The 23856-nt window shown below is 61.5% G+C and overlaps 1 protein-coding gene across 4 annotated transcripts in view; it reads left to right on the forward strand.

The window, feature by feature from the left end:
• The window catches only part of ANO1 (anoctamin 1), a 151422-nt gene that overhangs the window by 65364 nt on the left and 62202 nt on the right, over positions 1-23856 (forward strand). For all 4 annotated transcript variants that reach the window (XM_032879717.1, XM_032879720.1, XM_032879718.1 and 1 more), the window contains 2 exons: positions 8489-8661; positions 16459-16791. In XM_032879717.1, coding sequence (XP_032735608.1) covers positions 8489-8661; positions 16459-16791 — 506 coding nt within the window. Of the gene's footprint in view, positions 1-8488; positions 8662-16458; positions 16792-23856 lie in introns of those variants that run through there.

The following is a 23856-nucleotide window of genomic DNA, read 5'->3' on the forward strand; positions in this document are numbered from 1 at the left end:
CCCAGCCCCCTCACGCCTCCTCCTCCTGCCGTGTCCCCTCCCTTGCAGCTTCCTGGCTCCCCGGGACTTCCTGGGGCTCAGCTGAGAAGTCAGTCCCTCTGCAGAACCTTCAAGACCTTTCTTTCCCAGACCCTTCAGTACTTCCGTAGCCCAGGCCGCTGTGAGCTCTGTGTCTGTGTCCCTTTGTGTCCGTGGCTCACTGCTCAGTGGCAGCTCCTGGGAGGACCTTAGGAAACACACTGATGGCCCCAGCAGAGGGGGAGGGTGTCATATCCCCCCACCCGGAGAGCCTAGCTCTGCAACTCCCTGGGCCGGGGCTTGTCCACGGTGCTTGGCCCACAGTGCTTTTGTGGCAGCTGGACCAGTGGCCTCCCGAGGTTTCCTTAGTTGCTCCACCAGCTTGAAAATGTTAAGACAACAACTTTGTCCTCCCAGCTCCCAGGAAGAACCCGTGCGTGGAGACCTCACAGCCCTCCTGTGACAAAGGCAGGCGGCGCAGGGGTTGTCTGAGTCCTATAGAAATTGGCCTGTCAGTACCAGTCCTCGCCCCTGCCCCCCGGGGCTTGGATCAGGGGACCCTGAGAAGTACACGTTCTTCATTCCTTCCTGTTTTTGACAAATACTTTTGCCAGGCTCCAGTAGGTGCTAAAAATGCTGCAGCAAGGAAGATGGACAGAAGTCCCCTTTCCTAGCACAGAGAGAAAATGGCAAGGTGACAGGGTGGCGAGGGACAGGTGACAAGGGACAGAAGCAAAAGAGGGGACTTGGGGGCTAGGGCCAGGGGAGGCTCTCTGGAAAGACAACCTCACTCTTATGAGGCCATTAGCCAACGTGCGCTCCGTGCTGAGGGAAACCCCTGGACAGCAGGATGTACCCCCACCCCCCGACAGACTTGCCTTACGGAATGATTCAGGTGCTCCCGCTCGCACCAGACTGGTCCATCTCCGGGGCAACGATCCCTTTGTCTTCCTTTTGGAAGGAACTAGGCACTCTGATGGCCACCCCACCCCCCGCCCCGAGGAAGATAGGACGGGCTCTCTCTTCAGAGAGGCGGCAGGAAGGAGACCCAGGGGCAAGAAGGGGTCTTGGGCTTCAAACTCAGTGCTGAGGTCAGAGGTCAGGCTCGCCCCCAGCGGGGGGAAATCGGAGACGAGGAGCGGTGGTTAAGAAAGTTGCAAGGTGCTTGCCCTGAGAATCCAATCATGGAGTTAAAGACAAGCACATTCCCCGTCCAAGGGATTCCCTTGCTGCTTAGGGGGTGGGTGGAAGGGACAAGGGGAAAAAACCCAAAACGGAGACAGAGGGTTTTCCAGAAAGTCTGATTTCAGCTGTAGCAGTTCTCACACAGGAAACAGGGGAGCTGAGCAGTGCCGGGGCACGGGCACCCGGGGAGGCGCGGAGGAGGGGGTCTGACCCCAGGTCCTGGCGGGTCCGGGCCGCGCGGAGCCGTAGCTGTCGTAAGCCGCTTGCTGTGTGGATCAGAGTCACTCGTCATGTCTACGTGAGGGAGGGGGCCCCGCACTCTGGGTCTGTCGCCCTGCGGGGATGCCTTGGTCCCTGCTTGTCTGTGCCCGGGTGCGAGGGTGAGTGCGTGCGTGTGCACGTGCGTGTGTCCTGCCTCACCGCCCACGACGGGAGCTTAGAGCAGGATGCACTGCCCTCCCGAAGGCATTCTGCGAGACAGACCTCAGTCCTAGAGGGGACGCTCTCGCTCGCTGTCCCCCGCTCCCAGCAGTTTGCTTCTTAAGGGAGAGTGCTGGGGGCCCACGCTCCTTGACGGACTGGCTCCGGGCTGTTCCTTGTTTCTAGATCCCGAGATTTTCAGGCAGGAAGAATAGAGCCGGTGACTCATGGCAGGTTAGCCTGAAGCTGACAGCCTAGCCAAGGGGGTGATCTGTGCCGGTGACAGGGGATGATAGCATCTGGGGAGGGAAACAAAGCTGGGAAAGGTATGAGCAGGGTAGAGGTACTAGGCGGTCGGGGGTGGGGCAGGGAGCGCGCGTGAACGTAAGTGAACCTCTGCCTCTGCCCTCACCCGTGCTCGTGCCCGCTCTCTCACTCTCTCGCACGTGCATGAGTGAATGAATGAGGGGTGAGTGAATCATGGGTAAACCAGCGGACGCGGGGCTCGCACAAAAGCGGCAGGCGCGAGCCCGAGACTCCTCCCCGGGGGTGCCCATCTCCCTGAGTGCAAAGATTCAAGAAGTTGGCCGTTGGCCCTTGAACAACGGAGGAGCCCAGAGCGAGCCTGTGGGGTCTGGGTGCGTCCATGGGATCTGTGTAGGAGTCACGCTTCTCCTGCTGATACTCGCTCAGGTTCACCGCAGAAACCTCGGGAAGATGTAGGGCAGAAAGGGGCAGCCGTGCAGCGCGGGTTTTCTAAAGCTGTCCGGTGCGCTGTCCCCGACCCACGCGGCCCTGAGCCCCGGGGGCCCGGCTTGTCTGAGCGCCGACGAGCTGTCAGTGCCAACCTTACCCCAGATGGCAGACACCTGGGAGGGCATGAAAGGTAACAGATCTTGGTAGTCATTTTAGAGCGGTGACATGTTGAAAACACAATATTTTTGCACAAGAGGTGCCATTAAATATATTCAACAATTTGACCTCGTTATGTTGGTCTTGCAATGTGGCCACGGGCACCGCCCAGGTTCCCTGCGTGGCTGGCTTCGTGCTGCTCGTGGCCAGCGCTGTCCCATGGGGTCCAGGAGCCTCCTCCTTCTGGGCGGAGATGTTCCCGCAGGAGGATGAGGTCTGGGGAGCCCAAGCTGGAGGAGATTTCGGTCCGATCCCCAGGGTTGTGTCGGGGAGACCTGCTGACTTCCTGGGGAGGCGCCTGCTTCGTTTGCTCATTTGTGTGTCCCACGAACGTCGTGCCATTGTGCCCGGCTGGGCAGGCCCTGGGCGCACGGTCCACCCCAGAGAAGCTTGCAGCCCAACAGCTCCACAGCGGGACGGAGACCCCAGACCGAGCAGAGGCCCAGACACACACAGAAGCCAGCGCAGAGTCACGTGCCCTTGGAGGCACAACCAAATTGCACAATTTCCTGGGAAAGGCCATTCCCAGACCCACGAAACCCCGGAAGAGCTTTAATTCCCGTCCTGGGTGCCGCCTCGCAAGACGGCAGCGAGATCAGCCCATCAAACACCTGAGCCCTGAGCTCCAGCTCATTTGGTCCTCGGTAGAACCATCGGCCGCCACTTGTGCCCAAGAGGTAGCCAGAGCCCGGGACGTCGAGGTCCAGCCTCCCTGCAGATGCAGGGCAGGTACAACGCACTTACAGTCCCAACACACACACACACACACACACACACACACACTCACTCACAGAGGACGCAGGGCTGTGGGGATGCATGGGGGAGATGTTCACACTCTCCACAGCGTGGGGATCCTGACGTCCATCCCCGCCCCCCCAGCCTGGAGGCCTTGCCACCTTCACCCCGAGCACCCCGTCCTTGTCTGTCCGGGGTGCCCTCCACACAGTCAGGAGGAAGGCTCAGTGGGCGTGGAGTGGGTCAGGCCAGGGGGACAGCCCTTGAGTTCACTGCTGGGAGATGGGCGTCCTTTGTTCTTGCTGGAGCTCTGGGGGAAGGGAATCCCTGCTGCTCAGAGGCCAGGGCGGCGGGAGCTCTCCTCTCCTCTCCAGCCCCAGGAAGAAGAGTTAAAGCAGCAAAAGGAGGTTTCGAGACTTTTCTTTTGAGAAGCTGGAGCCATGACGTGGAGTTTCCACAGAGCTGGGCAGGGTGGTCTGGCGGCTGGCTTGGCCTCCGCCTGCGGCGGGGTAGGGGGGGACTGTCTCCGTTTCAAGCCCCCAGAGCAGGCAGGGTTTCCAATGTCCAGGCATCTGTCAGGGGATTAACGCCGTGACGCCCAAAGGGGCGCTGGGGAGGGGGCAGCGGTTTGAGACTCGGGCTGGACCACCCCCCCCACACACACTTGCGCAGGCGGGAGCTGGGACGGAGGGACATCCGCGAGAGGCTGCTTTGCAGAGCGTTGTAATCACCAGAAGAACTCGAGTCAATATTTGTATAGAGCTTAGCACGATGCTGGCTTATAGCAAGCGTCGAACCATTGCTTGTTAAATAAATAAACACAAACAGGGAAATCTGTGGTGTGCCAAGCACCGGAAGGGGCGGAGGGTAGAAATAAAGCAGAAGACGGGACCGTAGAGCAGAAATGAGCCTGAGTGCCGGGACGGAGCCGGGAGCAGGGCCAGCGGAGCAGAGCCGGACCAGAGAGGCTTCCGGGAGGAGGTGGCGGCTGGCCGGGGTGGCCAGCTTCTAATCCTGCGGGGGTTGCTTTTCGGGGTCTTAGGAATTCTCAGAAGGCAAGCCTGGGTTAGCAAAACACATGAGGCGTCTGAAAAAGCTCAGAAGGAAATAATGTCCAGGGATTCCGCTGGAGGGGTTGCGGGGGGGGTGGAGAAAAAGTCCCCCAGACAGAACTTCATGCTTTGGCTGCGCTCCAGAACTTTGGGCTGGCGGTTTCCGTGCCCACGGAGTTTCCCTGCCCGCTGCTCAGGGTTCTGACGTCATGCGAGGGAAGGAAGTGACAGGAGTCCCGTCTCAGTTACGACCCCCCTCCCCCAGGCGTGTCTTCCCCCCGGGGAAGTTACACCCCAAAGCGCTTTTAGCACATGAGCTCGTGGACCTGTTTGGCTTCGTGTCTCCCCCACGCAGGATGCCCAGTGGACCCCCGCGGGGGTGCAGAGGGAGCGCGGGAGCCGGACGGGCCGTTGAGCTCAGAACAGGCCTGAGTCATGAGCGCATCACTCCTTCCGTGCGGTCTCCCCCGTCCGGCTGCCCGCGTGAGTCAACAGCGTGCACTGAGCACCTCTGAGCGCACACACCCGTGCTGGGGAGACAGCTGGCCTGTGGCGGGGATGGCCAGAGCCGGGGGACAGCACAGCTCACCCCTCCACCCAGGGTCAGAGTAGCCAGGGCCGTCTACGCACTTTGTAAAAACCGAACGTCCTACCTTGTATCCCTCTGTGTGTGCGTGCGTGCGCGTGTGTGTGTGTTGAATTCATGGAACGAGCCTGTTTGGGACGGTCGGGAGACCCAGATGGAAAGCCAGATCTGTCTCTTGGCTACGCCTGAAGCCAAGCACATCACCTCTCCCGGCCTCTGCGTTCCCATCTGAGGACTCGCGATAAGATCAGCCTCCCAGCCTCCCGGGCCTCCCCGCTCTTCCTGGACGGCGCAGGCAGGGGCCGATGGTAAGCCCGAGAACAGTGGCTCTCCCCTGGAGGCCATCCTGCCCTTGGGGACGTCGGACGGTGTCTGGAGATGGTTGTAGTCGTCACACTGGGAGGAGAGATGCCACTGGCATCGCGTGGGTAGAGCCCAGGGAAGCCGCTGACCATCCTACAGGGCATGGCCTGGCCCCCAGGACAGACAGAGATCCAGCCCCAGACGGCAGCAGCACTGTGGAGAAGCCCAGCCGCAGGGCATTATTCAAGGCCGTGGCTCGAATAATCCCTGACCCAGGGCTCACCGTGGCCTGAACGGGCGAGGGGCTCGCCCCACCTTGCTCTCTAAAGCTTGCTTTGTTCAACTTTTCCCTAAGGCTGAGAAGCCTGGGGAGTGCTCTGGCCCACGCAGCTGGGCAGGGCACAGAGCAAGACGTTTCTTCTTGTGGGCAGGGTCAAGGAGGGGAAACTGATGTTGTCTGCTGGGGTCCTCCGAGCCTCTTACAAGGGAGACTGTCTTGCGGTTCAGTCCCCTCTGGTGTCCCTCGTCACCCGGTGCTCGTACTCCTGGAGATTAGTACAATGTCAGCAAAGACACGAGAGCATGACAGCGGCTGACGTCACAACAGCACGAGAGGGCGGCACGGTGGCAAGTAGGGTGAGCCGGGAAGCCCAGAACTTCCCATAATAAAATGCCCCATTTAGACTAATGAGGCTGGGTTTTATTCATTCATGAGCGGGGAATTAATCCTGCCCGTGAGCTCTGTCCCTTTGGATTTTTAATGATGAGAATTACTGACTCCAAAAGAGAGAGCAAAGCTGATGGGAGAGTATTTCTAGAGGGCCAGTTCAGAAGCAATTAGCAACTCGGAGCAGAGACACGGTCCCGGCAGGCTGGCCCACAGGAGACAGTGTGAGACAGGAAACCAGCTCAGCACCAGGCAGGGGAGGCTGCAATGTCCCAACCTGGGGGAGAGCTCAGCGGAGTAGAACCCCATTTCCCTCCCTGGTTTGGGGAAATGTTGTTCTTACTTTTTGGTCCCTGAAATCCCAAGACCCATGCCGTCCCAGCCCAGGCCACTGTGGCCCTAGGGACAGGATCAGTCCCTACTGGTCCCCTCCGCCCGCCAAAAGCATTTCCATGCTATTCACCTGGGAGCCTGGGGGGCGGCAGGAGGACACACAATGCAGGGAGAGGGGCAGTGCAAGGAGATGTACTCATATGTAGCAGGAAACTGATGCTTTATGAGCAAGCAGGTGTGCGGACCCGGTTAAGTCCTACATCACAGAAGTGGATACAACCCGGCTTCTTGGGGAAAGCCAGAGCAGGGAGGCGGGCACCGCCCTGCCTGAGAGATCGTCCCCCTCTCTGCAGCAGCTGCCAGAGGGGCTCGGGCACCCCGCCCCCGAGCCCTCTCCGTCCACGGTCCAGGCGTTGGGGAGTGTCAGGGCACCTGGAATGGAGGAATCATGGTTCTGCTCCCCTTTCACAGTCGTACCTGGTAGACTCTGCAAGATCTCTTGTCACTTGAAAATAAATGTAGAAAGTCAGTGCTTTACGGTTACACAATCTTGGTTGTTTACCAACAAGGGTAAGAGAATGAAGTTACATAATTCTGTGTGTGTGCGTGCGTGTGCGTGTGTGTGTGAGAGAGAGAGAGAGAGAGAGAGAGCGAGCTTCTTCCCAGGCTGGAAAGCTCAAACTCTTCTCAGCTCGAACTGTTCTCAGAGCCGTGGAGGGCTGTCTGTGGTGAGGACAGGTCCAGTCTGGCACACTGTCTCCAAACCTGTGCTCACCGTCCAAGATGCAAACCAAAGGTCCTGGAGGGCTGCTCGGCGCCCACAGGCAAGGCGTGCCCCAGGACAGACAGATCTTGCTACACGAGGGTCAAGAGGGTCACAAACTTGAGCCTACACGGAGGGGAGGGAGAAGGGGAGGTCATGAGAATGACGAGATGACAGTAGTAACAGCAGCCCCCACTGCCCGCCCCCCCCCCGCCCCCGCCATGCTGAGCCCCAGCTTCACGCACACCAGACGCTCCTGGGAGGACACGCTGGTTCTGTGAGGCCAAGGACACCTGACCCAGGTCACAGGGCTGGAAGGTGTCAGAGCTGGAGTGAGACCCCACCCCATCTCCCCCAACCGCATCCTGATTCCAGAATCCACCCTTGGACCCAAGGTATGCCCAAAGCGCCTTGCAAGACAGCTTTATGATCCCTTCGGCAGGCCCGGAATGTTCCTCAGTGGCCCTTTGACAAGCAACCATCGGGCATCAAGTATATGAACATAGTGTAAAATGAGGTGGAGTAAAGGGAGATCTGTGGCCAAGGTACAGACTGGTCCTTGGGCTTCTTGGGTGAGGGGCAATCCAGGATGACTGCCTGGAGAAGGTGGCTTTCGGGGCACATCCCAAAGAACTAACAAGATATAGGGAGGCAGAGGAAAAGGAGCTTGATTCCCACCGGGCAGGGTGGCCAGGGTGGTCCCTGGGAGCTACACCTGGGCGTGGCCACTCCTGGAGACCCATGTCATCCTCCCTTAGGGATGGTTTAAAAACCCGTCCAGAGGAGCACCTACCACGTGCCAGGTCCATGGTCATCTGGGGTGAAAGCGATTCAAGTCACCGTCCCTCCCTCAGGGAGGCAGTAGAGGCTCGCACAAGGAGTGCAGGCAGCTCCGCCTGAACCCCAGGCCCCTGCCTCGTGCCCCCCTGCGAAGTGAGGCCCAGGCTCCCCTGTGAGGGGCTGCCCCTTCCCGGTCACAGAAGAGGAAGCCTTCCATACTCCGGACTCAGACAGCTGCAGAGGGAGCAGAGCTGGAGAGGGTGGGCCCTGGCAAGCAGGGGAGGCTCCCTGGAGGAGGTCAGGCCTGAAGGGCAGCAGAAGTCCCCCAGGGTGAGGAGGAGGAGGAGGAAGGGGCAGGGAGGGCATTCCCACGACGACCTCCGAAGCCTCTCTCCCCTGCAAGGTGGCCTGACAGACGTTTGGAGACTTTTCTTAGAGGTGGGAAGTTCCGCCGCTGGTAGGAAACCTCGGCCACCCCCAAAACTCCAAGGGGGCCCTTCCCCGGATAAATAACAGCTCGGAGGGGCGGCGGGCATGCGGCGCTTTCTTCCTGCGTTTAAATTTCCTCGGAAAGTCTGAGCGCGCGGCCGCCGCCCCTGCCCCAGCGCGCAGCAGCGCGGGGCCGCCCCGGGCCGCAGGGGGGCGGCCGCAGCGCGCGGGGCGCAGGGCCGGGCGGGCGGGGCGGGAGGCCCGGCCCCCAGCGAGCGCGCCAACGCTGCCCCGTCCGCCCGCAGAGGCCGCCGCGGCCGTGGATGCGGAGGGCGCGCCGCCCGACCGGCCCGGCGCCCAGGCGGCCGCGATGAGGGTCAACGAGAAGTACTCGACGCTCCCGGCGGAGGACCGCAGCGTCCACATCATCAACATCTGCGCCATCGAGGACATCGGCTACCTGCCGTCCGAGGGCACGGTGAGTGCGGGCGCCGCGCCCGGAGGGAGGCCGCTCACCTGCGCCGCGCGCGCTCGCGGGGAGGCCGGGGGCTCGCGGGGCTCGGGGCGCGCGGAGGGCGCCCACCCGCGGACGCGGCGTGTCCGCACCCAGGGGCCGGAGCCCGAGCCCGAGCGAGCGCCAGGCTGGGCCCCTGGTGGGACGCCCCCTTCCCGTGGGTGCCGGTCGGCCCCGGGGGGCAGCGGGCTGGGGGTTGGGGGAGCCGCGGGAGGGTGGCAGCCTCGGGGCCCCACCGCGCTGCCACCGTCTGGCGACAGCCGCGCCCTTTTGGGGCTGGACCCGCCAGCGACTGCCTCACCTGCCCTGGGAGCACGGAGTTCCCGGGACTCCGTGTCCCCGCCCGGGAACGCCTAGCCCTCCCGGCCAACTCGGGGCAGCAGGGGGATGCTGGTGGGTCCGGACTTGTTTCTGGGCAGGTCCAGTCCCCAGCGGGCGCCCTGCCTGGTGCTAGTGGAAGAGGGAGGCAGCTGGCCACGTGGTTGGGGACCCCTTTATCCGGGGTCTGCTACCCCCACCATTCTCCTGGGGACCAGATCCAGAAGTCAGAGGGGTCCTTGGAGGGCAGAATTCACCAGTGAGGGATTTGGCTCAGAGTTAGAACCAAGTTTGCCCCAAGAGGGAAGGGCTGAGAAGGCTCTTCTGCTGAAGCAGGGGGCACCCCAGGGTGCTCAGTCTGGACCCTAGAAAAGTCTCCTTTTTCTCCCCCCCCCCCCCACCCATCCACAGCAGCTGCCTGAGGCCCCCGCCTTGTTTCTTTGCTCTGTCCGCCGGGATCCAGGCCTGCTGCTGCAGCCTCCGGAGGGCAGAGCCTGGCCTTTGTGGAGGTGCCTGGGGGATGGGCTCCTGGCAGGGCGGCTAGCTGCGTTCTGGGGAAGGTGGGGACCCTCAGGCCCTGCACCCCTTCTGCCGCTGAGCTCACGCAGAGATGCTGGGGTGGGGGGCACTGGGAGCCAGTGTGAATCAAAAGGGGTGTCTGCCTGTGATAAACCCCATTGGCCTGAGCCGCTCAGAGCCATCGTTTCAGCAAAGGCTGTGTAAACGCTGTGTGCCTGCTGTGGGCCAGGCCGTGGGCACCCATGGCAAACGAGACAGGGAGGCGTGCCCATCTGGGGCTCGAGGAGTGGTGATGGAAGGGGGCCCGGGCCAGCCACTAGGGACACTTCCTTAGCAGCCTAGCAGCCAGCCTGAGGCTGAGGATAACCTCGCTTAATTTCCATGACACTATAGGGTCAGTGCTGTTTCTCCTGGTGAGGATACTGAGGCGGAGAGGGGAGCCATCCATCCACTGAGAGGAGAGCTAGCAAGGGGCCAAGACCGGAGCAGGTGGCCATGGGCAGCCTGCAGAGGAACGGACATCCTGGACAAGGAGCTGGTTCTACCCGTAGTGGGGGCTGGGTGGGGCGTCTCAGACAAGGAAATCTCCCATGGGAAGACCCAGAGGTGGGAATGCAGGGACACCAGTTAGAAAGCACAAGAGACAGTCACACCCAAGGAGATGGAGAGGAGTGGACATTCCAGAGGTAGCCGGCATTCAACGTGATGATGGGTTAGACCCGATATAAGGACGGGAGCCTTATCGGTGGTCTCTGGACCTGTAGTTCAGGGACCTGTTGTTTACATGGACCCAGAAATTCTGCCTTCCCCAAACCCTGGTGAGGGCCACGAGGTCTGCCAAGACTTGGCCCTCCATTCGAGGTCTCCACAGTCTGGAAACACACAGACGAGACCTGACTGAGACGGCTGACTTTGATTTTGCCATAGCTTTTACTAGGGGCGGGTTTGGAGGGCTGTGAGTCGGGGGGCACTGACCGCAGGAGGGACAGGTGGCCAGGCAGTGTCCCGCCAGACAGACGGGAAGCAGCAGCCCTAGGAGCAGGGGGCCCTGGGAGAGCCTCCAAGGGCATCCCCAGCACGGTTCAAGCCAATAATTGTTGCACAGTCATTACCCTGAGTCACCGGGGGAAGGCGGCTCTGTGCAGGCAGAGGCCAGAGGGCGTGGGCTGCACTGCAAGGAGTTCCCAGACAGGCGTCCATACGTGCCGCTGCTGTGTCGATGGAGTCGAAGCCGGCCATCCCGAGTCCCGTCCCAGGCAGGCTACACTTGCCAGCCAGCGCCAGGGGCCTCTCCTCTCCCTGTCATTCCCAAGTTCAAGGATAAAAATCACCTCATTGTTTCTGCACAGCAGGGTGCAAGAAATGACTTCAAAGGCCAGGGGCCAGGTTGAACACAGTTTATTTCACTGAGTTTTCTTTGTGTTTATCTTTGAAAATTTCTACTTTCTTCCTGATGGTTGTCAGTGGCCCTGATCTGCACACTCCAGCAAGCTCAGACACCCCGGAGGGGAGGACTGGGTGCTGGCTTTGGCCGGCCTGCAAAGGAAGAGCCCCTCTGTGTTGATCGGCAAGTGGGGGGGGCGACCTGTTTATAGGATGTGGGGGGTGCCCGAGGATCCTACATTGACTTGTAGTGCCCGTGATTTGATTTTAAAATTTGGGGGATGAGAGTGAAGTTCCCAAATGTTTTCAAAGAGTCCCCAAACCGAAAGAAATGTCGCAGGTTCCTGATTTCATTTTCCCCATTTTAGGAACAAGGGAGTGTAACAGATTCTCTGAGCGTGATCGTGTAGACTTGTCCTGGCTCTGGCTATTTCACACACACGTGTGACTTCGGCTCCTGGAGCTCTAGCTCCAAGCGAGAAGCCAGATAAACAAGTGCTGGTCGCAGTCCAGCATCCACGGTGTGGACACGGGGTTCCTTCCCCTCCCCTCTTCTGCCTTCTTCTCAGAGTTGGGGAAGGGAGTCTGGAGAGGCAGGTGTGGACCCGATGTAGACGGCCCTCTCACTGCCTGTGGTGTTGGGGGCAGTCCCACTGCGGAGTGGACCTCTGTCCCCGATGCCCTCCTCCAAGAGCCATTTCTCTTCTACCATATTTACCGTCTTTCTCAGGGACACTCCTCCTGGGAGTACATCCCACCAACACTCCAGGTGTGATCCTCAAAACACTTTCAGATCTCCCGTGACTCCCGTCCATGCGAGTCGAGGAGACGTTTTTGTCCCCACCTACCAGATGGAACAAGGGAGGCTCAGAGCTGGGGCTGTGTTTAAGGTGCCAGCCGGGCTGCGTCTCGGCCCTGGTGTCCTTGATTGGGTGACCCCCGCCCGCAGCCGTGCAGAGCCCAAGCTCCTGTCATTCATGCATGTGTACACGCCTTCATTCATTCCAAAGCCGCGTCAAAAAGATGAGCGAGAGGCCCCCTGCCTTCAGGAAAGGCGTGCTGCCTAAGGGTACGGAGAGGACATTTTGAAGCTTTTTTCAAGCTTTTGAACTGTAAAGTTCTACATAGAGTCTAACTTGCATCTTTTCTGGTGCAAGTTAAAGCTTGATCTCTTTTCCCCTCCTGCACAAGAACAGCACCCACTCCACTGCTCTGTGGAAGGGCCCCGGAGAGATACACGGCCACCGGGGAGACCGCCTCTCCAGCTGCCCCGAGACCTAGCCCAGACTCCCTCTCCAGACTCTGGGCTCCGCCTCGCCCGTGTACAGTATTGTAGAAACGGACCCCACTCTTTCTGCTTAAAGGTTGCTAGCCCCGTATGCTTACCGAGAGAGGATCGCCCCCATTTTATAAAACTAAGACCCAGACAGAGAAGCAGCTGGTCCGGAATCACAGAGCGAATCAGTGACAGGGCCAGGCCAGGGAGGGAAACGGGGGACTCTCACACTAGGGCACCAGAGCTTTGCACTTCCTCCTGCTGGCTCCAGCCGCACCTCCAGCTCCCTTGGTAAATTAACAGTCTGGATCCGGTGCTGCCACCCTCTTTCACTTGTGGTCCACTCTGGCCAGGAGATTGTCCTCCCCTAGTTCTTTATTTGTGCTTGTCTCAATTCCCAGTTAGAGCAGACTTCTCCTGGGGGTTCATCACATGCCAGGCCCAGTTGTAAACTCCACATACACGGCATGTTTTATCCTCCAGTAACCCTGGGAGGGAAGTCGCATTGAACGGGGAGGTCGGTTATCCCCCTGACCCTGACGTCACAAGGAGGGTTCCAGAAGAACCAAGAGATTGTGCTGTGCACCTGGGAGGGCACAGCGGGTCTTGGAAGGCAGGTGGAAGGACAGTCATTGCAGACGAGGCCTCTGGGCCACCTCCAGGCCTCCGGGTGGAGGGAGAGGTTTAGGGGATACATCTGCTCTCCCCCAGGCTGTCAGGCCCCCAAGGTTCCCAATCAGGCCCCAGCAGACCAGTGGTTATTGTTCATTTTTTAACCTGGTAACCGTTTTCCTATCTCACGATGGTGGAGGAGTTTCGCCTGTCCCCCGGAGTAACTGCCCTGCTCTCTGACCTGCTGGGCTCACTCTGAACTTCCTTCCCTCTACTGGGGGGTTTTTGCCCATTTTGTTCAATATCAGCCAATATTCCCGCCAACCAGGGGCACGTACGGGGCCCCCACCAGGTACCAAGTCCTCCGTGTGCATGTGTGTGTGGCAGGTTCTAGATGGAGGTGAGTTAGGGACAGTCCCTGGCCTGCCTGGGGATCCCCACACCCTGTTTCGAGGCCCCTGTGAGCAAGAGCTTGAGAACAGATGTTTTCAGGGTGGCCCTGGCCCAAGACACCTGCACGGCCGGAGGGCTTGGGGACCTCCAGAGTACGGAGGCTGGGGATCTGCTGCCCGCCTGGGAGGGCAGGTAGGGTTACAAAGCACAGAGAAGGGAGGCAAGGCACACAGGTAGGGAGTGGACCGTGTGCAAAGGCGGAGAGCAGGGGACAAGGATGTCCTGAGTCCAGGCAGCCCCAGGGCTGTGGGGAAAGGAAGCTGGCGAAGGTGGCTCAGGCAGGACCTATACGTGGTGCCTGGCTTGGCTCGCAAGGTCACAGTTCCCCATTTGAAACCGGGATGAGCCCCTCGCAGAGGCCATGGGAGTCGAAGTGCCCGGGAGGCAGGCGAGCCCTTGCACCTCGCCCACCAGGAGACCCTGCGTCCGCCCCGTCTGATGGCCTCCTGAGGGCCTGCCCTGCCCTGCTGCGGCTTCTTTCCCTGCGCCTCACGCGGCCCCGGGTCTGGCTTTCCTGTCCACTCCCCCAGGAGGAGGGATACCTTAGCCAGCCCCCTTCTCTGACCCCTCCTGTGGTCTTGAGGAGAACCAGCCCTTGTTGGTGCTGGGATTGGTTGCAGGGGTGGGGGGGGAGGGGCAGCGTGGCCCCCAGGGGCTGGGCCTGCTAGTTAGAGGGAGAACCCACCCCACACGGGCGTCCTGTGCCTCCAATAGTCGTCCTGGCCACCAGAGGGACACGTATATCGCCCTCCCATCTTATAGAGGAGGATGGCGAGGCCCAGAGCAGGTGCAGAATCTCTCCCAGGCCTCGTAGCTGGAGTGGGACCAGCCCAGACTTATCTGAGGCGTCCCACTGCCCCACACGTCTCTTCCACCCTGACCCGACCTCCTGGCTCTGGGAACAGCTGGGGCAGGACCTCCTTCGCTGTGTCCTTGGGCACAAAGCTTAGAGACGGCTCCTGGGGTCAGCCGGAGGGGATCTGACCCTGACAGCTCGGGCTGAGTGCTTTGCAGGTGTGAGCCCCACTCTCTCCGGGTCAAGCAGACCCAAACCATCTCGCCCCGGCACCGGGTCAGGGCTCAGGGAGAGGACATGCCCCCTGGAAGACCATTACTCACGTCCCTGCTACTGTGGGGGGGTGGGCAGTGCCCTGCACACAGTCCCGTGTGCAGACGGGACTCAGGGCTGAGCTCAGCCTCCCACCTGTGCTGTGACCCCCCTCGCCGACCCTCCGTGTCCTCGCTGACAAACAGAGGAGAACCCCTCTTTCCTGCCTTTCCTGCAACAGGATCCTGGAAAAGACGCTGGGGTCTTCTGTGGACGCTGTCCTGGGCTGGGCTGGGCCTTCCTTTCCCCTCTCCCCGACCCTGCCTGCCCTTCTACACCCGGCGGCTCTGGACAGACACCTGTAAGAGCCAGCTAGTGGGGTGTCTACACCGTGGGGTCCCGTGAAGGCGGCCGAAGCGGCGCTGGATCCCGTGGTACCGTGGGTGGGCGTGGACGGCATACATCCAGCCGCCTGCCGGCTCCGGGGGCCTGTCAGGCTGTGCGCGTCCTGGGACCGACCAGGGACCCTGAGATTCAGGAGCGTGACTCCCCCTCCCCTGCCAGGGGTGAAGGAATCCAGACCCTACAAAAGGCCCAGCCCAGAAGCCCGTCTCCCTCCTTCCCTGGGCAGCTGCCGTATTCTAGGTGCAGTCACCGCCCCCCCCCCCCACTTTGCCTCTTTCTCTCTCCTCTCTTCCCCTGCCCCTGAGCTGGGCATTGGGAAAGACACCTGCCCACATGGGGTCAGCCACCCTCCGGGCATCCTGGCCCTGGAGTGGGGAACTCCTGCTGCTTCTCCCAACTGTTGCTACAGCCCTTAGGAGCCCCCCACAGTGGGGGCAGCCATTCCAGGGCTCCAGGCGACCTTGTGGGGAGACCCTCCAGGCACAGCTCTGTCCTCCAGCCGTGGGGCTCGGGGCCTGCCTTTAGCCACAGGCCGGCCTCACGCTCCATGCGGGGGGCCTCGTTCTCAAGCGACCACGCGTGTCTCGGGCTGTTAGCGGGAGTGGGGTGGAAGCCAGGAGATCAGGGGCAGGACCGGTGAGGCTCGGCTCTGAGGACCGTCCCTGGTGCGGGGTTGCTCGTTAGAATACTTCCCGCATGATGTTACTTGTTTCTCTTGCTGCCGCAGACCAGCTCGCCGATGAACCTCCGCCCTTGGTAACCAGCAAAATCCCACAGGAGTTCCAGCAACGGGGTTTAGCGTTAGCAACAGCCGCGCGTGATCGCAGCCGCGCAGGGGTCCCAAATTTTAATTTGCAGGCCCACATTTCTATCTCCCTGCCCCCGCCAGAAGCCTCCAGGCAGTTAAGGAGACCGGCCCCGCCCCACCTCTCCTCGCCCACCCCCAGGGCACCCTCTGGTGCGGGAGCAGGTGGAAGCCACGCGCAGGGCGGGGAGCTAACTCCCAGGTGTGGGTGGGTAGCCTTACCCAGCTTCCTCACCCTCTGGCACCAGCACCTGGGCGCCCAGCTGTCAAAGGCAGTGACCCTTTGTCAGCCCCTCCCTCTGTGCCTGTCTGCCCCCCAACCCGGCCCCTGAGACCACCTCTCAGGTAAACCGCCGAACCCAGACACTCAACTCAGGGACTGCTTTGGGGGGAACCCAACCTAACAGGCAGCTAGCTAGTGGCCGAGGTGAGGGCCGTCGTGGGCCGTGGCCATTTCGACATGGCCTTGCTGTGCACGCTGGCCCTCAAAGGCTGAGAGTCGCTGGTGCAGACCGTGGGCTCGGCCCGCACTGCCCCAGACCCTGCAGGAGAGAATAAGGAGCACTTCTGGTGGGGGGGCGGGGGGGAGAAGGGGGGGGGGGAGTGGCCTTGCAGCCTTTCCCACTGTCTCTGCAAGCAGCTTGGCCCCTCCCGGGAAGCCTGCTCCAGCTCCACAGAACCGGGGGCCCATCCGAGCTCTGAGGGCCCGGCTTGGCCTACCTGTGTGATTATGTGCATGTCTCCTTCTCAGGTGTCACCCCCACGAAGACAGGGCCACCGTGTGCGTGGCTGCCCCAGCCCCAGATGGCGCTCGCGTGGGACGGGCGTGCAGCGCAGCTCTGCTGAAGGCGGGCGGGCGGGTGGAGGAGGCCGTCCAGCTTGGTCCCTGCGCCCCTCCGCGAGCCTGGCCTGACGGCCAGCGATCTCTCTTTCCCACGGCAGCTACTGAACTCGCTTTCTGTGGACCCCGACGCTGAGTGCAAACACGGCCTCTACTTCCGGGACGGCAGGCGCAAGGTGGACTACATCCTGGTGTACCATCCCAAGAGGCCCTCGGGCAGCAGGACCCTGGCCAGGAGGGTGCAGCACAGCGATGCCACCCCGGCCGCCCGCGGCACCCGCCAGGACCAGCCCCTGCCCGGCAAGGGGAGCGTCGGGGCGGCAGGGGGCCCCGAGCCCCCGATGGACTACCACGAGGACGACAAGCGATTCCGCAGGGAGGAGTACGAGGGGAACCTCCTGGAGGCCGGCCTGGAGTTGGAGCGAGACGAGGACGTAACTATCCCTGCGTCTTGCGGGCTTGTGGGCTGGGCGCGCCGCCCGTTTCCAGAAGGTGGTGTGGGGAGGGGCCCTTCTGGCTTTAGCCGGGGCTCCCAGGACGGCGGGTGTGAAGGCTGCTTCTGCTGAGATTGCGGGAGCAATCGCGTGTTAAGTTTTGGGGTTTGGGGACCCCCAAAGTAGCGCCCCCAGCCCTGATGACATCTGCTCTGGGGGAGGGTAAGGTCTTCTTGGCGATGACCTCCAGAGTCACGGCACTTCCTGCTCCGGTCAGTCCTTCTCCTGGGAAGACGCGCCCCTCCAGAGGGGCCAAGGACCGAGCTCTCCTCGGAGCCCTCCTGGTGCTGACCTTGGCCCTTCTTGGGGCCTCAGTTTCTCAATCTGTCAAGTGGGGAGGTGGATCTGGCTCGATCCCTGGGAGGGCTCTGATGCTCGGAAATCCCTGATCCTCACTGTTTCCCGGAGCAGCTGTCCCTGGCAAAGCCTGAGAATCTTTTGAAGGAAAGTTTTCTGGGGAGAGTAAAGGGCTGACTCACCGGCACACAGGGCAGCCCAGGTGGCAGGCGGAGGCCTGGACAGCCCATGGGACGGGGGTGCTTCTCTCAGCCTCTCAGCACGCTCGCTGTGTGCACCCCTGCCTGCTCCTTAACCTCTCTGGGCGCGGGGCGGGGGGCGGGGCTTCCTGCCGTGAGCATTGCAGGGCTCACCCGCAGCCCGCCACAGGGTCCCTGTGTGGACTAATTCGAGAATCCGGGAGTCTCTAAACTGCGGCTAGAGGGTCAGTGGGCTGCCTAGGGGAGCCGTGAGCCGGCGGGGGTGTTTAAAGGAAGCATTGGCCCGTTCGCCGTTTCATCCTTGAGAACCACGGTGCCCTTAAGTAATGAACACTTTGGGTCCGGTGGTAAGGATGCCCCGGGGTGCTTGGGCCGGCCAGCCGGTCCACAGAGGAGCAGGTGTGAGCTCCCTTCTGCGCCACGTCATTAGTGTCGGCCCTGAGTACCCCGGACCTGCTCCGTGGGGCCCCTCTTTCCGCGGACCTGGCGGCCAGGGGGCCTCGTGTTCTGTTGCACGCGGAGCGTTTCTCTGGGTGGCTGTCTCCTGCCAGGGTTCGGCTGTCTGGCGGGTGTGCACTTCTGCCGCAGGAGGGGTCCCCGTCAGAGTGCCGAGGGTGTGCGAGCGTCGAGTCCTGCTGCGGCTGTGGGGTCTCTCCCGGGCGGGGCAGCCGCCTCGACTGCAGATGCGCTGGGCCTTTGGGGTTTTCCGTGACCGGAGCCCGGGCCCCTCGGGAGAGGGGAGCAGTCGGGTCGCTGACTTAGGGCATGGTTCTGGCTCCCTGTCCCTGCCAGCCCCCCAGCTTCTCGTGTAAATGCTGTGGCCACTATGCAGACCTCGCCCTGATGTGGCCATTCACAGCTGGAGGGACAGACGGGCTCCGTTGGAGTCGGGAGAGCCCACGGCACCTGCGTGCAGAGCTGGGAGCTGGGGCTGCGGCCTGCACCTGCCTGGTCCTTTCTGTGAGTGACGCACTCTCCGCTCCCTCGTTTCTTCCCCACGGCGGCTTCAGAGCCTTGTACTCGGAAGGCTCCTGGGAGTCTGGGAGGGAACGCTGGCGCCGACAGATCCCAGAGCCTCTGCCTGTCCTTCCCGAGGCTCACCGGCTGCTCGGCCCGAGCTTCCCGTTCCACAGCACGGAGACAGCAGTAGTGTGACGCCAGTGGGTGATCCTGAGTCAAGGGCAAGGTGCTTGACGTGGCCGAGTTTCCTGGGCTGTTGTTAATACCAAACCATGTACCATGGTTCCTGCGGAGGGCGAGAGAAAGGAGCCTTTCCGAGTCCAGCCGACTGGGACATCCCACGTATCTTTCTTGAAACTCGGTCTTCTCAATTGTAACGTTGAAATAAAAAGCCAACATAGAGACAGTGGTCACTGTCACCAAAGAAGAACCCCTTTTCCCCATAAGTGACCCACGAATTTCACTGATGGTTTGGCTCTGTAGCTACAGGAGGCTTTCCCACGGCTGACTGGGGCTGTTTTAAAAATGAAAGATGTACACGGCACCGCTGCAGTGTCCAAGGTGGCTGAAACTGGGGCTGGCCGTGCCCACTGGAGGCTCTCGCGTCAGGAACGGGGCTTTACGAGGGCCACTGTGCTTCCTGACCTTTCCTGGGACACGAACAAGGCCCAAGGCCGTTGGAAAAACCCTCCGTCTGCAGCAGCCCGGTGCTGTCCCCTACCCTCCGAGAGGCAGGCAGGACCAGAACCCGGGTCAGAGGCGGCCTCCGAGGTCTGTGCGTGGACCGCTGCCAGTGCGATTAACAGCTCACGGCCGTCGCCTTTATTTTGGGGAGAGACGCCCTGGCTAGTGAGTCATTCCCGGGGGGGTGCTCCGGTTACAAGGAGCGAAGGGCTTGCAGTTCAGGAAATAGGAGAGCCCCCAGGAGAGCCCCCAGGAGAATCCAATTCCATAGTCTTACCTGGTTTGCAGCAGGATCGGGGCTCATGTGCACATTTGTGGGGAGAAAAATCCGTGCCTTCCATCAGATACGCCAACGCTGGGTGAGGCAAAGAATCGGCCTTTAAAGGGGCTGCTTTTCCCCGGTGCCATTGCTGTTGGAAAGTCCGCAGCAGCCCTTCCCAGAAGCATCCCCAGGGGTGGGATAACCAAAAATGCTCCTAGATACTGCCAGCTGTCCCTGGGAGCCAAGCTCGCTCCTGGTAGAGAAATCCTGCTTCAAAGGCTGGATGGGGAGGCAGGAGCAAAGAAGGAGGGAGAGGGAGCCTTATGGGGGGTTGGCAAATAAACTGTAAGACCTCCTGGGCCGAGGGGGGCCCCTCTTGAACTCTGCTGGCCCAGCCTTCTGCGACCATGGGCAGCTGCCCGCAGGCCACCAGGGCACAGAGATGAACTGCCTTCGCTCCTTGAGAGGCCAGTGGGTGCACGAGGCTGTGTGGCTCCTGGACACAGCCGGCCGCCAGCCCCACGCAGACGGGGCATCTGAGTACTGGCCTCTGTCCTGGGTCCAGAGGTTTGCTGTGGTGAAGATGTCCTGTGATGACCCGTGGAAGACCTTTCAGTCTGAGGGCACAGGGAGACATGCAATGGGTAGTACCCTGGGGCAGCCATAACTAGAGACCACCAGCCGGAGGCTTAAAGCAACCCAGATGGGGTCTCACATAGGTCTGGAGACCGGAAGTCCCAATTCCAGATCTCAGCGGGGCTGGGCTCCCTCTGAGGGTTTCCAGGCTGGATTCTTCCGGCTTCTCTCAGCTTCCGGGGGGCTCCAGGTGCCCCTCCACGCTCTGCCTCTGTCCCTATGCGGTCGCCTTCTGTATGTCCTTCTGCATCTCCCTTCTTCCTGCAAGGACGCCAGACGTTGGACTTAGGGCCTGCCCTCCTACCATGTGACCTTGTCTTAATTTGGTTACACCTGCAAAGTCCCATGTCCAAATAAGGTCTCGTTCTGAGGTTCTGGGGTTAGGACACGAATGTTTCTTTTGGGGGACCCCCTTCACCCCACCACAGCAGCTGAGAGTCCCCCAGAGTGGCTGGTTCCCTCAGGAGTGGGGTGGCTCATGCAGGGGCCCCTGGAGGCGCCCATAGGGGTCCAGGTGGTAACTCGTGGTCGGGGCACATCAGCACAGGTGGTCTGGAGGGTGGGGTCCAGCCTCGGGCAGGCTGCCCTGCTGCGGGGCCCAGATGTGTCCCGTAACCCACAGGGGTCCTGTCCAAGTGCAGGCTCCAACTCAGCAGGCCTGGGCTGGGTCTGAGCTGTGTTCCTAACCGGCTGGCAGGGTGTGTGGTGGTCGCTGAGCCCAGGCCATCCTTGGAGGGGTGAGAAAGCTGCAAGTCTCTTCTCCCATGAGCCAGCAGAGGCACCTGCAGAGATGGGCCCACCGGTGTCCACGCAAGCCTTGATCCGCTGTTTGGTACCCCAGAGGTAGCCCCACATGGAGACTAGGCCAAGAGCCCACAGAGCCAGGGAGACCCACTCTCACTCATAACCCCAGTGTACAGGACAGACAGAGGATGAGCCTATGCCCATGGGTCCTCCATCCTCCCTCCCTGCTCCCCTCCCCAGGCACTGTGGGCTCAGAGGAACCCAGTTTGGAAAACTGCTTCTCAGACTCCCCGAAGAGAGACCTTGAGGTGTCAAGACAGGCTTTGGTGCCTCCATCCAGGGGCTGGCCCTGAATGTCCATCTCACGCATGAGGGTCCAAGAGGGGTCCCGTGTCAGAGACCCCAGGACAGCATGACCGGAAGTGGCAGGAAGGGAGAGGAGCGTCTCTACTTCCGTCCCTCCTTCTGTCCGACAGCCGTGGGGTCAGCGGCCGGGCTTCCCATTAGAAGGAGGAGAGCACGCTTGCTTGTAACTGAAACCCATCAGCACTTTTCAAGTCTGACCTCAAAGCCTGCTGGACATTATTTATGTCCGTGGGTCACTGCCGAGAAGGCCACACACCAGAATCCCGGCCGTGCCCCGAGGTTGAACTTGACCCCGGCTCTGGCAGAACTGTTGAGGTTCTGGACACGGGAACCCTACAGTCTTCTTTGCTTTCATGCTGCCGCTCGGGGCTCACCCCTGCACGAAGGCTCCCCACATTCCTGCCCCGTGGCTGGCGTGGGCCTCAGCAAGAGTTTCCCATCTCTGTTAGAGTGGAGGCTGCTTTTCCAACGCCGAGGAGGAGCAGTTGTTTCCAGACCGAGCTTTGGGGCGCACAGTGGGGCCGTGAGGCCAGCCTCCGAGCCCCCTGTGTGCTTCAGACCCTCTGGGCCACTTCCTGGTGGGACGGCCTGGGCGCGAGTGGCTTCCTCTCTCTGGACCTCAGCTTCCCCAGCTGTGAAATGGATGTGATGGTACTTCTGTCCTCCGGAAGTGCTGGGAGAATCCGGGGGACGTGAATACAACCTCCCCTGTAGCTCTCTGGCATAGGCTGCTGTCCCCAGCTTCCCGCCGGCTGGACGGGAATCAGAAGGCAAATCTGGGCGGGGCAGGGTCCCCCAGGGCGTGGAGACCCTTCATCACCAGGCGGACGCCAGGTGACCGTGGCCGGTGGTGGGAGGGGTTGCCATGGGCACCTAGAGGGCGGAGCCAGGCTTCCTGCCGTCCCCAGCAGGTGTCCCAGGCAGGAGTCCGAGGCGGCTCTGGGGTTTGGCCAACTGTGATGACAGACACGGCCCTGAGCATTGCAGGGGCTGGGGGCAGACCCTTGTCAGCGCCCCGGGGCCTTGTGGGTGGAGGTCCTCGACTTGAGAAGCCTGAGGTCCAATCCTGGCGTCTCCACGTGTGAAAACAAACGATGGCAGATGGCCCCGGGGGGCCTCACAGGTTTGGGAGCAAACCCGCACCCCGCGCTGTGTGGGCTCCCCCTGCCCCCGCCGTGAGAAGGCGGTTGCAGCCCAGGAACGAGACCCCTGCACAAGTGGCAGGAATGGGCCTGGGCTCTGAGCAGCGGAGGGCACAGACCAGGGCCGCGGGGCCCTGCGGGGGTGGTCCTGCCTCACTCCGCTCGCCCTGAAGCACGTGGCGCGAACCAGCCCCAGCCCCCGCCCCTGGGCTGAGCCCCGCCCCCGTGGGCCTTCTGCACAGTGGGGTGTCAGGGACCCTAGTCTAGTCCTGAAGGTATGATTTCTCCATTCATAATGTCACCATTTCACATTCCTTTCTTTGGCCTTAAAGGTTTTATGTCTCGTGCGTGTCCTGTGGAGCCTTTTGCGTACCCTGCCCGGCTTCCCTTGGGCATCCCTTGGGCGTCCCTTGGCTTTGCCGACGCACACTTTTAAAGGAAATTCTGGACATTCTTTTCAAAACTGCATCTTTAAAGCACCCCCGAGACCATCACACGGCTCCCCTCGGGTGCCAGGGTTTGGGGGTGAAAGCTTCAGCCCCAGGCTGCAGCTCTGACGTCCTCTAGTGTCCCCAGGCCTGTGGTGCCCAAGTAGGCTCTTTCATCGAGAACTCTGCCAGCTGGCTGTTAACCCTTTGGGGGCTTGGCAGAGTGAACCACAGAGGTCGACAGATGCTCCAGCAGCAGCTGGGGCCGGATTTGTTCCCTCCCGGGAGCCCCCGGGGCAAGCCTCGCCAGCGTCTGCGGCCCCCTCCCTCAGAGGGGCGGAGGACCTTCAAACACCGTTCGTTGGGTTTTTAATGTTCCTTACGGTGCTTTTTTATTTCTGGAAGTTCTGTTTGGTCTTTTTCCAAAGTGGCTGTGTCATCTTCTTAGTGGCTTCCTGTCCTTAGCAGGACCTTTCTGTCCTGACGTTTCTTTCTTAAGAACAGTAAGCATCGCTGGTCTGTGATCCCAGTAACCCACTCAGAGTCCCCCGACGGAGGGGGCCCCTTGTGCAGGCTCACCTCCCGGTGGGCCTGCCCTGCGCAGGGGTCCCTGAGGCCCGGGCAGAAGCCCTTGTCTGGAGGGGCTTGGGGCTTCGTTGGTCACACGTCCAAGGGCATTCGAGCCAGAACCACCTTGAAGCAAGGTCACGGGCTGTGGTTCCCAGACCTGCTGGGGCCAGGGAGTTTGAAGGCCAGGACCCTGCACGCAGGGGATAGAAGTCCCCTCCCTCCCCACCCTTGTCCAGCTCTGCTCGGCACTAGCAACCCAGGGTTGGGGGGGGGCCTTTCTGGGGGGATCCAGTCCCCAGGAGTAGACCTAGGGCTGCCCTGGAACGACCCCACCTTGGTCGCCGTTCTGAATGCAGCAGCGCCCGGCCTTTCCCTCCGGAGCCGCTCTGCCGCCGCGATCCTTATTTTCTTCTACTCTCTGTCCACTCACGGTACTGTTTCCCGTGGAGGGCGGGTGAGTCCGTCGCAGAGCGGGACCGTGAGTGACTGTTTTCGGGTGACTTACCTGGCGTGTCTTCCTTCAGCACGCTGGGCTTGGGCCGGACCCGTGCCAGCACCGGGGGTGCAGATGCCCCTGCCCGGTCCTCGCACAGCTTCTCGGCCACCCGCAGGGGCAGCGTCGGCAGGTCCCACGCGCGCCTGAGCTTCGACCCCGGCGCATCGCCCCGATGATGCACGAGGCCCCGTCACCCCTGCGCACGATGGGACGGTCCCTG

The sequence above is a fragment of the Lontra canadensis genome, unplaced genomic scaffold (genome assembly GCF_010015895.1).
Source record: "Lontra canadensis isolate GAN:19392208 unplaced genomic scaffold, GSC_riverotter_1.0 scaffold66, whole genome shotgun sequence".
In the NCBI taxonomy this organism is placed as follows: Eukaryota; Metazoa; Chordata; class Mammalia; order Carnivora; family Mustelidae; genus Lontra; species Lontra canadensis.